Source organism: Cervus elaphus, chromosome 23 (assembly GCF_910594005.1).
Source record: "Cervus elaphus chromosome 23, mCerEla1.1, whole genome shotgun sequence".
In the NCBI taxonomy this organism is placed as follows: domain Eukaryota; kingdom Metazoa; phylum Chordata; class Mammalia; order Artiodactyla; family Cervidae; genus Cervus; species Cervus elaphus.
Genome location: NC_057837.1, coordinates 76,376,913 through 76,389,884, shown reverse-complemented (window position 1 = coordinate 76,389,884; position 12,972 = coordinate 76,376,913). Strand labels below are relative to the sequence as shown.

Below are 12,972 nucleotides of genomic sequence, written 5' to 3'. Positions count from 1 at the left end.
CCTAGTTCTTCAGGATTAGGTTTCCCAGGACATGGGATTTTCCGTGCTACAATCAGAAAGTCCTGGGAAAACCAGTCTGGCCATTAGGTGAGCAGCAGCCTTTAAGGGAATGATTTCTTCAGCACTTCGTTACAATGCTAAAAGGAGGGGATCAAGGTCTTCATCTGGACTGTGGAGAATCAAAGCCTCAGAGGTGTTTCTGGGCAAGTCAAAAGGATGAGCCCCCCTCTGGGAGAAAGTACCTGCGCAGATCCTTGTCAGGGTCTGAATGACCATCCACCTGTGCTCAAAAGAGCTTGTTGATGTTTCTAAAATGTTCAGGAAAATCTCTTTGAAAAAGACCTATATGGCAAGAAGAAGATAAGGACAGCAATTAATAGTTTAAATTAGGGCTCAAAACCCCTGAAGCCTTTAAGAGCAGACAGAGTCTATGAGTAAAGCAAGGAGGGAGGCCGGGGGGGGGGTGGGGGTGGGGGTGGTGTGTGTGTGTGGGGGGGGTGGGGGGGGTGTGTGTGTGTGTGTCTGTGTGTGTGTGTGTGTGTGTCTGTGTGTCTGTGTGTGTGTGTCTGTGCAGGCTACTCCAAGTCTTAGTTGCAGCACTTGGGATCTTTCGTTGCAGCATTTGAACTCCTAGTTACGGCACATGTGATCTAGTTCCCTGACCAGGGATGGAACCCAGGTCTCCCCTGCATTGGGAGCTCAGAGTCTTAGCCACTGAATCACCAGGGAAGTCCCTGACTTCTCAGTCTGGATACTAATTCAAGTTATTTCAAACAATTTATAGGCTAAACAAACACGTCTGGGGGACTGAGCCCAACAAAAGACCACACAATTTAAACCTTTGATTAAAATAAAAGGTATACAAGATCTGGGGCTTCCCAGGAGGCGCAGTGGTAAAGAATCTGCCTGCCAGTCCAAGACATGTGGGTTTGATCCCTGGGTTGGGTAGCTCCCGTGGAGTAGGAAAATGGCAACCCACTCCAGTATTCTTGCCTGGAAAATTCCATGGACAAAGGAGCCTGGCGGGCTACAGTCCACGGGGTCATAAAGAGTTGAACATGACTCAGTGAGCACACATATATAAGATTTGGGGGCAGTAACTTTTTATGAAAAGGAATTCTCTTGCTCAATAAGTTCTCTGGGGTGCCAGCAAGTAGACTGTGTAATTCCCACCAGTATTTAACACAGCATATAAAAGTGTCACCCAACTTCAAAAAAAAAAAAAAAAACCCCAAAACAGTCAATTTGGAGTCCATACCTCTATTTGCATCTTCAGGTGCATTTTAAAGTTTGAAAGAAGAGTAAGAAAAATAGCGAGAGAGAGCTCAAAGACATCAGGCACTGAAGAGACGCCGTTCTTGGACAACGCCACACAGAGGTATTGCTTGATTGCGTTGATGAACATCTCATGAGTCCTGAAGACCGGGCCGGCATTCTGCAACACGGAGAGGAGGAGCTGCAGGGAAACCACCTTGGAGCGCAGCTCGTGGGACCTGGTGAAGGAAACAGAAAACAAGGGCGGCGCTGAGAGGTAAAATTTCAGAAAGGATGTTTCTTAAGAAGGTCTTACTCCTCTACCAGTGAGAGGATTTTTCTGAGAAGCCGGGGAGTCAAGAATCAGCAACAGCACCTACAATGTCAAGAGGAGGAGGGCAGCTGGCATGAGGCGGGTTCTTAGGACCCGCAGGCCCTGGGAGAATGAGCGCTGCCAACTGTTGTTTCTCTCTCCCACTCATAAGGCAGGGAATACAGGAGCAAAGTAAGTGCAAACTGTTCTGGAAAGCTGGCTCTGCAACTCATCTAATAGAACCAATTACTTCACACCCATCATGTGAGACCAAACTGTCTGTCCCGCTCTGTGTCTAGAGACAGCGAGAACAGGGCTCTTCATCTACCTGCCTCAGGCTCCCATCCCTGCCCACAGGGATGGAAAGAAAGGAAAACCTTCATGAGTCTCTTCCCTAATGGTCATCATAATCTCAACAGAAGAGGACTGTTATTATCAACTAGTAATAATGACAATAACAGTGACTATAAACTATCGTGAAGTACTGGGCCCTGTGCTCAGGATGTCATTCTATCATTTTAGGTAAATGATCCTGTGAGTTGATTTTCCATATTCCCATTTTCCAGATGAGGTTCAGTAGCTCCTGCGGCCATGAAGTTGGTCTCAAGTGAGCCAGGGCTGAAGGCAGCTCCCCGTGGCTCCAAAACTTCTGCTGTGACACCCCACAGCACTACCTTCCTTGTGGTACATCCTTCACTCTAAAGGTCTGGCTTCTCTGGGTTGAATCTGGGGCATAAATTTGTATCCACGAAAACAGAAGTTTCCATTCAGGGCAAGAAATTAAGGTTCTGTATGCATCCAGGTGGGGGACCCTCACCTTCAGAAGATTAAATTCATCAGTCAGGAGAAAGAGGGTGAATATTCAACCGAACGATTGTTTTTAGTATATAAACCAAGGCAAGCAAAATTGGGCCCAATAATCTTGGTTGGTGGGCACACAATCTATGATGAGAGGACTGTGGGACCTTCATGAGCCTGAAAACATTGTAAAACCATCCTGTAAATTGCTGCATTTACATCAACCAGGGGACAAGGCAGTGGGGTTTCTTGGCGCCCCTAAGATCCTCCTGGATCATCAGGATTATAGACGGCCAAGAACTGCTGTCAGCTCACTTTGGATCTGGGGGGCCTTCGCCAAGGGGTTTCATGGACAGCTTGCACAGGGAGCGAAACACCAGGAAGGCATCCTTCTGCAGAATGTGGGAGAACCTGGCGGCCACTGGATGTCCTTGAGCATCCGATTCCTAAGATTAGAACAAAGATGAGAAAAATCAAAGTGTCCAAACAAAAGGATGACTCTTTTCAAAAATAAGAAATGTAATTATCTCATGAAAATGTAAATTATTTATTCACTGGGGGAGGTGAAGGATGTGGGGGAGGAAATAATATGTCAAAACAGGAGCTTCTGGGGGAGTTGTCACAGCAATTCTAAAACTTCCTTCTTTGTTCTTCAAAAAGTGGGTGTAAGTGGTTTAAAATGATAAATGAGCAAAGGTTAAATCATAAAAAACCCAAAATGAATACAGATAATTATATTCGTCTGGGCAAAAAAGATATTCCTAAGAATACTGTTGGGTTTCTCAGATGGCTCAGTAATAAAGAATCTGCCTGCCAATGCAGGAGACATGGATTCCATCCTTGGGTCTGGAAGGTCCCCTGGAGAAGGAAATGGCAATCCACTCCAGTATTCTCGTCTGGGAAATCCCAGGGACTGAGGAGCCTGGTGGGCTACAGTCCATGGGGTCACAAAAGAATAAGATCTATTTACAAGGATGTTCACTGTAGAACTGTCTCCTATGATTAAACTGAAATAATCCAAAAACCTAATAGGGAACTGGTTAAATAGATTATGGTAATCCATGATAGAATGTCACGTGGCCATTAAAAAATTAGTCAGACATATACGTACTACTGATGTGAAAAGATGTCCATAAAAGTGTTGAGGGAACAAAGCAAGCTGCAGTCTAATACGTGACACAAATACCGCGTGTGAATTCACACACATCCCTATACACGTGCGTTCTTTTTAAAAGAATCTTCTCCTGGAGTACAGCTGTTTTCCCGGGTTGTGTCGGTTTCCACTGCACAGCAAGGCACATCACCATACGTACACACACACCCCTCTCCTGGATTCCCCTCCCACTGAGGTGCCCACAGAGCCCTGTGCTATCCAGTAGGTTCTCACTGTTACCTAACTTTATACACAAATCAATAGTGTATATACGTCAATCCCAGTCTCCCAAATCATCCCCCCACCGGTGCCTTAATGGGGATGACAGAACCCCAAGGGGACTGCTATAGACTGGATGTCTGTGAGCCCCTCACTGAACTTCTTATGTCAAAACCTAATCCCTAATGCGAAGGAATTTGGAGATGGGCCTTTGACAGTGAGTAGGTCTTGAGGTGGAGCCTTCACGGATGGGATTACTGCCCTTATTAAACAGGCCTCAGAGAGCTCCCCTGCCCCTTCTGCCAGGACAGAGTAAGAAGACGGCTGTCCATGAACCAGGAAACAGGCTCTCACCAGACAGTGACACTGAAACTGTCAACATCTTGACCTTGAGCTTCCTAGCCTCCAGAACTGTGAGAAACCCATTCCCGTTGTTTACAAGGCACCCAGTACACAGTATTCTATCACAGCAGCCTAAACAGACTGAGACGGGGCAACTGGTTCAGGGTGGGTGGAGTAGGGAATAGCTGTAGAGAAAATCTTATTATTTTTATGTATTAAGTGGATACACATACAGTACATAAACAGGTGTCTAGTTTATCAGTAACTAAAATTCCATGAAACAGGGTGATGAATAGGAAAAAGAAATACATAAAAAGGCTCTTGTGTGTGTGTGTGATCATTTAACGGCTGAGACACACGGGAAAAGGTAGAGACTGAGTGAGTTCAGGAGGCAAGTTCAGATCATATTTCTTCCTGTTTTGAATGTTTATATATAGCATTTTCAATTGAACAACAAAGCCATCTAAGGAAATAATGTAGCAGACACACTTAAGGGTACCTGAAAGGAAGCTCATAATGTGCCTTAAATTTAAAAAGCGGGTTACAGAACAGCATGTATATCACGTTATTACACTTAAATGGTTTAAACATGGGAGGGAGAGGAAAATCTACAGTGTAAGTAAAACCTTAACAAATGTTATCTCTGGGTTAGATTATGGATGACTTCTACTTCCTTATTTTCCCTTCTCTCTATTTCCCTTATTCTTTCTGTAATCAATGTATACCATTTTGAGAGAAAAGAAAAAGGGCAAGAAATGTGAAGTTTTTAAAAGTTCTGAATAAACAGGGTTTAACAACGTCACATACCACCAGCATTAACTAGCATGTTCCAAGAACGCACAGAATACCAGGACAGGATGGTGTGACTAAATTTAACTGAACAGGGCTTACTGGTTTTCACTGGCTTCTTCTGACAGAGATACAATTCTGCATCTTACAGAAAAAGTAAACATTGAAACGAGTCTGATGGGAAGATCACCGACGCACCAGGTTATCTGCTGATGACAAGGACTGCCTGTCGTCCGCTATCCCGTTGGTCTGGGAGTTTTCATCAGCTGTGGGGGACGCGGCTCGTTCCTGGCACTCCAGTTCACTCAGGACCCTCTCGGGCTCCGTCAGCCCGTGCTTTTGTGCTGCTTCTTAAAATATAATGCAAAAGTCATCATCAAGTCAGTACTTACCCCAAAAGATGGCCTGACACCAAGACGTTGTTTTTTTTAAGGTTTTTTTTTTGGTGTGGACCATTTTTAAAGTCTTTATTGAATTTATTTCAACATCGTTTCTGTTTTATGTTTTGGTTTTCCGGCCATGAGGCATATGGGATTTTAGCTCCCTGACCAGGGATTGAACCTGCACCTCCTGCATTAGGAGCACGTTGTCTTAACCAGAGAAGTCCCAAGAAGTTACTCACATAACCTTCAGGCTATTGCTTTTCCCCTTTCTGGCTTTATGTGTCTGTTACCCACAGCCCCACTCCCAGGTCACTTTATACTGTAGTCTGGGTCAATGGTACCTCCAGAAATGTGCAATATCGCAGCCCTGTCCACCCTTACCTACTTCTGAAGATAATTAGAAGCAGCTAAACAGAAATGCACAGGATGGGTTACCAATGTAGGGGTTAGAAAACATGAGTCACATAAATGAAGAGAGGTTGATAGCTATAGAAAACCTTAGTCACAGGAGGAAAAAAAAAAAATAAAGGCGATCTGAGCTTCCTGGCAGCCATGTGGAAAAGGAAAAGACACAGAATTAAATGGATCCCATCATTTAATGAAAGAAAGCATATCTGATGACTAGCAGAACAGGTGAACTCTGAGAAATTTACCATGTAGATTGTTATATTAATATATTTAAGGGACACCAAACAATTCAGTAGCACAATCTTCAAAAATAGTTTCTGAAAAAAAAAAAAAATAGTTTCTGAAGCATATTCAACAAATATTTATCAGGTGCCTACTATATGCCAAGCTCTAGGCTGGGCTGGGGGATACAGTATGAGCAAGACAGACAAGGTTCACCATGTAAGAACTTCATATATTCATATATTGGCCCCAGGAAAGAAAAATCTAAAGGCATGAAATAAAATTATTTTATTTTTAAAGACATCTCTACAAAGAGTTAAACCAACAATGAAATCTGTGACTATAGCTTGGGGGTACCTTAAATTAACAAAAGGACAGGGCTTTGAGCAGTGGGTCAAAACTCTTTGACCTTGACCCTCACTCGTTAAGAGATACATTTTAAAAGTCAGGACTTAGTTACATGTGTGCACAAAGATAAATCACTGAAACATGTTTCATGGAACAGTGCTTAACACTACTACATGCGAGACATTCAGTTTGTACCTGTTTTTGTTTTAATCTCTCCCATTTAAAAACACGGATTACGAACCACTGATTTATTGACTTCTCAACCCATTAATGGCTTACTGACCCTGAAGCTCAGTGTTCAGCACATGACCACTAACCTAAGAGCTGGGGTAAAAACAAAAGGAAAAATCATCTAACAGTCATTCTGAGCTACACAAGGCTAATTCCACTGAAACTATACCAAAAACTGAGGTAGTTATGAATGAAGTCAAACAAAACCAACAGAACTTCTCTGCATCTGACACCTGCCGACATGGGGACTGTCCCCTGGACACGGTACTGTCTAGGCGGGAAACGCCACTGCCTCAGGGCTCCCCGCCCACTCCCGGGGAAACCTGGCCCTGCAGGGCGTGGACCTCTGCGTCTCCGGAGGCGCACCCAACTCTAACACTGGCAGACCGCGTCCTGAACCCAACCTGAGGGAGAGGGAAACCCATCACGAGTCATAGGTGACTTCCAAACTCCAGATTAAAGAGGGGCCGACCCAGTTTCCGTGGGTGTGCAGGGGGTGGTGGCCATGGTGCACTCACCACCAACGCCCCTGGCTGAGGACTTGCGTGAAGGAATGGGAGGAGGAGAGGCCGGGCGCTGGGTCCTCACCTTTAACCGCAGACGTGACCACATCTTCTAAGATCTCCTTCACCACCTCCTGGGCTCCGTCTTCAGTCCCTACACACACACCAAATACACAAACGCAAACACACGTGTGTGGGCATTTCCAAGGCAAGTGAAGTCAGGTGGAGATTAAGTCAGCGTTCTCCAGAGTCATAGGCCGAAGCAAGAGTGCAAACAAGCTCTCTCCAAAGCCAAATCTGACCACGTCCCAGGAAATTTGGAAACTTGGGGGCAGCGGCTGCTGTGACTTGGTTTTCCCTCAGTGGAACTCCGAGACCCCAAGGTCTCTCACACTCTTCCTTCCTGAGTCACAGGTGCCGGCCCAGGGCCCCCTCCACCATCCCCGGGCTGCAGGCAGCAGCTGGATATTATCCATCTGTGGCTTCTGACAGAACAAAAGGGGCAGCGTCATCTTGCCCCTTCACCTCATGTATCCAGAGCCTTGGTAAACGGTGTGCCTTTGGCTGCTTCCTTTTCCCACAGTGTAAACCCAGAACTTAGCATGAGATTTCTCATGTGATAGTTGAGAAGAGTAACTGTTTAAGTGGAGAAGGCTCGCTACCAGTTGTTTTGGTAGAAAACTAGTTCTGGGAGAATCAGTAAACAAGCACTCAACTAGTCTTCTGGAAGTAAATATTAAGGGCCATGATGTTAAACAAAACCAAAATAACCCTTTAAATGCTTCTTTAACAACGATTTTCCAATCAGGCCATGATTTTCTGCCTTTGGTCCTGGAGAAGCAACAAGAAGTGTTTTCTTTTCCATCGGGCACTTACCCCAAGTGAAAGAAAAATGCTGCCCCACACAGGAGATCAGTAAACAAAGGATGCTGCAGCCATCAAACCACTGCAGACACCCTCTGCGGTAGGCCCTGAGGGAGCTCATGGTGGAGACGAAGGTCGTGGAGCCCTCAGCCACCCCGCAATGGGCGCTCCCTGAGGGGACGCAGGGTAGAACACACAGCGGACTGGAGCCAGAGCGCCGAGACACACATCAAAGGAGTGACCTCAGTGAGCCCAGACTCATGTGCCAGCCTGCACGCTGGAGAGCACTAAACTCATGGGGCTGATAAATCTGGTTTTCAGTGCAGAAGGCAGGAGTTCGAGCCTTGGGTCAGGGAGATCCCCGGAGAAGGAATGGCAGTCCCCTCCAGAATTCTTTCCTGGGCAATCCCATGGACAGAGGAGCCTGGCGGGCTGTAGTCCACAGGGTTGCAAAAGAGTCGGACACAACTGAGCGAGCAAACAACAGCAAATGCTCTTCTTAGAGGGCAAGAAGAACCTGAATGGAGGTTGGAAAAGCCCTCAGTCACAGGCAAAATCTTCTAAACCTGTTTCTTCATCTAAATAAGACGATTCAGTCTAGATCAGTGTTACCTATGAAGGAGGAAACAGAACAGGCTCTATCTTGAAAGCAGGACTCCGTCTTGGGCCGGACTGTGGACTCTGAGATATATGCCCAGTATCTATGGAAACGACATACCAACTGGAAAACCAGGTCCCCAGAAGGAAGAGCCCCAGGGCTCTCCATCACCTAAAGGAATACCCTAATTATCTGTGTAACCAAATAGAATCATACACTCTATTATGCTTATTGGGGTATGACCACAAGCCTATTGATAATTGCCCACTGTTGGCTACCTAGGCTTAAGGCATATGAATCACGGGTTAACTTTGATCGTATTTTTGTTTTTCCTTTGTTCAGACTAGTTTCAGAGAACCTTATACACTTAGGGTATATAAGGTTTTCACAAAAACTGGTCGGGGTCCTTGGCCAAGAGGAGACTCTGCCTTGGGCCCGCAGGTGTAATAAACTGCCTTCCACTAGCTGCACTGTCCTTCTGAGTGAGTCTGTTTCCCGGAACGTGTGGCTACAACACCTATACTTCAGTCGTTCTCACACAACCTTCATAATTGTTGCCATTTCATGCACCATTTATTATATTACATATATATGTAACAGTGCTCTTTAACTCACTGTAAGCAATAATTAATATTCACAAAACAAAGGCTTCAAACACTAATCACACTTTCTTAATGCATGCTAGAACAAATGTATAACTATTAAAAACCATTCACCTATGAGCCATCTAAAATCATCTCGTCTAGACCATGATTTGGTCAACACATGTCTCACGTGTCTAGGTATTTCTAAGTTCCTATTTCCAACATTCTCTGATGCTATGATTTAATAGAATTGTGATGACAGGGTCTAATCTCTACTAAACATTCCGAAGCCCCCTGTACACAATCAACACGCAAAAATTAGCAGCCTGATGAATATGTTTCATCAGAGGAGCTGCAGGCTTGGTATGTTGTTGGGCTGTTTTTCCCTTAATGAATGGGATGCAAGACAAAAAGATGAGCGAAGACATCTGTGAGCACACTGGTAACTGTGTACCTACAATACTACATAACATATTAGTTGTACATGTGTGTCAATGCTTAAGTCTAACACTGGGAGTTAAAAAGTAAGAGTCTTAAAAATAAAGATAAAACAGGAAGTGACTGTTCTTGGGTACAGGGCTTCTTCTGGGTGTGATAAAAATGATCTAAAACGGATTGTGGTGATTGTTGCTCAACTGTGTCAACATACTACAAAGAACTGAACTGTATGTTTTAAACAGGTGAATTTACAGAACTGAATTTCAATAAACCTGTTTTCAAAATAACTGACAAGAACAGCTGGGTCTTTGGAGGACTGTGAATGGACAAATGGGGTGAGGTCCCTAGGGAACCCTGTTGGCCATGCCTTAAGGTTCATAGAAGCTAGCATGTTGCAGGTTCAAAGATCTCATTTTGTGAATTTACAAAGAGCAATCTGATCCACTTCTTGCACAGGCTGATAAGACTGACGGATTATCAATTTATCAACCTGGGGTGGAAAACTGCCAAGGGGAGGAAGATCCTCTGGTTTGCTGCTGAGCTGTCATCCACACAAATTCCACTGGGAGGCACATTATCTCAGGAAGGCCGGGGAGGGTTCCCACTGAAGTAGGACAACGTATGTGGAGCACCCAGGTAGCAAGGCCCACACCTGGCTCAGTGACTGCCTGGGGCCAGGCCACGGGAGGGAACCAAGAGGAGCGCTAGACAGGTCATCTTGGTCACAGAGGCACTGGAGCCCCCAGGAGTCTCGGCAGCCTGGACTCGAGCCCAGGGCGCTGTGTCTGTCGGCCAGCAAGCTCTGCCACCTGCCTCTCAGGCTCCCCTTCCTCCCAGGCGCCTCATCCGGTTCTCCTGAAGGCCTCGTTCTTTCTTTAGAGCCACATCTGGACAACTGGAGGCCTGTCCCTCTCAAGGGCGACGGTGCACCTCCACTCTGAACTACCGCTTGCAGGTTTGTGGTCTGATTCCTACAGGCACTCTGATGCCCACGATCTTGGGAGAAGCCTCATGGGGTGTATTATGCCTTGTGGCAACATAATCCACAGCAATATGCTAAGTGTAAAGCATTCTGTGTTAGAACAGAATTTTAGGTTCCTGGGTTTCTGTAAAACCATATTCTAGAAATCAAATCCCACCCCCCCCGCCCCCCAACTCCATTCAGTAAAAAAGGTATTTACTGAGTATGTGTCCTAGGCACCAGACCAGGTGTTGGGAATATTGTGGTGAACAGGGTGGCCGATGCCTCAGGCCAGGAACAAGTGAAGACAAACTCTTCAGTGATCTGGAGTAGTGATCCATGAGGAAAATAAGAGAGGGTGATGGGACAGAGTGATGGGGAGCTTCAGAGAGGGGGTCAGTTAGAAATGAGACCTGAAGACAAAGGCGGGGTAAGGAAGGGATGTAGGTGCCAAGGTACCAAGAGCAAGCACTGCGTTTTCAAGAACCAGAACCACCACCTGCACATCCCGTAACAAACAGGGGAAAGGAAGCGGAGGAACGGAACAGGGAGGGGGGTGGGGCGGCACACACAGGGCCTTGGGTGTCGTGGAGATGGGGCAGGCACAGACGTCACCATGAATGGGACAGGATGGGAAACTACCAAAGGGGTTTAAGCAGAGGGAGGTCCTGATCTAATCCACGCTTTTAAAAGATCACTTTGGCTGCTGAGTGGAAAATGGGTTGCAGTGGAAGCACTTTCATGTGGCTTAGGAAGACCTGCTTTTCCATCTGCACGGTTACGCTCACTATAGTGTGTTTAAATATTAATATTTGTTGATTGGTCACAGTCTGATAAAGGTTCCAGTAAAAACCTGCCTGCTCCTTGCTCTGAGAGTTAATAAGGCAAAGATGAACACAGATACAGAAGGTGGGTCAGGACTTTCTGAACACCTTCCAAGACACGTGACACTGAGCGGCCCACAGTGTTCACCCAAGCCACGCGTGGTTCTCCGGGGCACCTTTCTCTCTGATCCTTGCCCTGGGTGAACTGATACAGAACAACATTCCCGCAACAACACTGGGTCTCTTCCTACCCATGCCAAGCTCTGGTAAATTACAGAGGAACAAAAAACTGCTCAAGTATGGGCTCTGGTAGCGAACATACCACCAACAGACCTCACTGCCAATAATGGGGCAGAAGAAGATATAAAGGCAGGTCAGACACTTCGTTGTAGAAGCATCAGCTAGAGTGAAAAATTATTTGGCAGCAATCACTTGGGAGTAAAGTACGTTCTTGTAAAATTTTAGAATTTAGGATTTTGTTTGCACAAATTGCACAGCGAAAGAGAGGTAAATAGTAAAAAATAATCTTATGTGACAACCCAATTCAAAAATTTCATGCCTAATGTTTTATTTACTTCAAGACTATCATCAGGTATGGAAGGTCACTTTCATTTAAAAAAGCAAACACAACCACGTAGTGGTGTACTTGGTCTCAGAAGAAGACAGAGCTGTGTATCTGTTTCTCTGTGAATCCACCCCCCACCTTCTGGCTCCTTTCTAAGACGTCCATAAATAGACGTCCATAAACTGCCCATAAGTGGGCAGAGAGCCTGTGTATATGTGACAGATGATGTCCGTATCCTCCTCTGGCAAGTGAAACAGACATTAAATGCTTGACCACCCAAACGATTACCTCCCGGGAGACGAGCACTCCAAACTGAACCCACGGCACTACAGTTGACATCAAACAGCAGTAGCTAGATATATTCCAGGAACAACCCCCCCACCAAAAAAAAAAACCAAAGACACTCACAACTAACAACGGGATCTGAGACACTGCCTCTTGGGTTGTGTTTCGTAAGAGAAAAGCAAAGGGGAAGTCAAGGGGGAGGCCCAGAAATAGAAGAGCTACCGGAGGTTTCCTGCCATGACGCCAGACCACTCCTTCAGCAGCCCCCCGGATGAAGACGACGCGGTCGCTGCGGGACGGGGCGGCGCAGGGGCCCTACCTGAGCGCGACGGGCCCCTCTCTCTGGGGGCGTGTCCGTTCTCTGCGATCGCCGCGGAACCACTCCCGGCGTGCTCGCCATTGCTTAAATCTGTCTTTTCAGGAGTCGCTGGTTTGCTCTGTGCCTGGCTCTGCTTCAAACGATTGAACTTTGGGGACACTGCTGCAGCTTGGATCACAGGGGACTGGGGTTTCGAATGGATTGGTTTTTCCAATTCTCTGGCCTCCTGCAACTGAAAGGCAACGAAAAAGGGATTCAGTCTAAAAGGATCCAGCGTTTTGATAAGGAACAGAAAAAAAAGCCAGCCTGTTGCATAAAGAATATCCAAACAGAAGGACAGAATTTAAAAAAGGAAATCAATTCCTTCAACAAACTCACAGCAAATCTGGAATGCAAATTTCAAAACCCATCGAGATTCTCTCTCTGCTTTTTAAAACAAGGACAAAAACAGAGTGCAGAGAATTCAGAGGAAGAAGGGATTAATTACAGGATGCTAAGACTCTTCACCAGGCACCGAGGCCACACAGCAAAGACTTCACAGCATGGGATGGTGTCCCACCCACAGCAGCTG

At 45.9% G+C, this 12,972-nt stretch overlaps 1 protein-coding gene across 4 annotated transcripts in view; it reads right to left on the bottom strand.

Annotated features, from left to right (window-relative positions):
* Positions 1-12,972, bottom strand: part of ARFGEF2 (ADP ribosylation factor guanine nucleotide exchange factor 2) — an 81,964-nt gene that overhangs the window by 45,781 nt on the left and 23,211 nt on the right. For 2 of the 4 annotated variants that reach the window (XM_043883007.1, XM_043883004.1), the window contains exons 6-11: positions 12,402-12,633; positions 7,049-7,117; positions 5,067-5,218; positions 2,681-2,811; positions 1,259-1,493; positions 243-342 (exon numbers count right to left, since the gene is read on the bottom strand). In XM_043883007.1, coding sequence (XP_043738942.1) covers positions 243-342; positions 1,259-1,493; positions 2,681-2,811; positions 5,067-5,218; positions 7,049-7,117; positions 12,402-12,633 — 919 coding nt within the window. The remainder of the gene's footprint in view (positions 1-242; positions 343-1,258; positions 1,494-2,680; positions 2,812-5,066; positions 5,219-7,048; positions 7,118-12,401; positions 12,634-12,972) is intronic. The other 2 variants (XM_043883005.1, XM_043883006.1) reach the window with 2 other exon arrangements.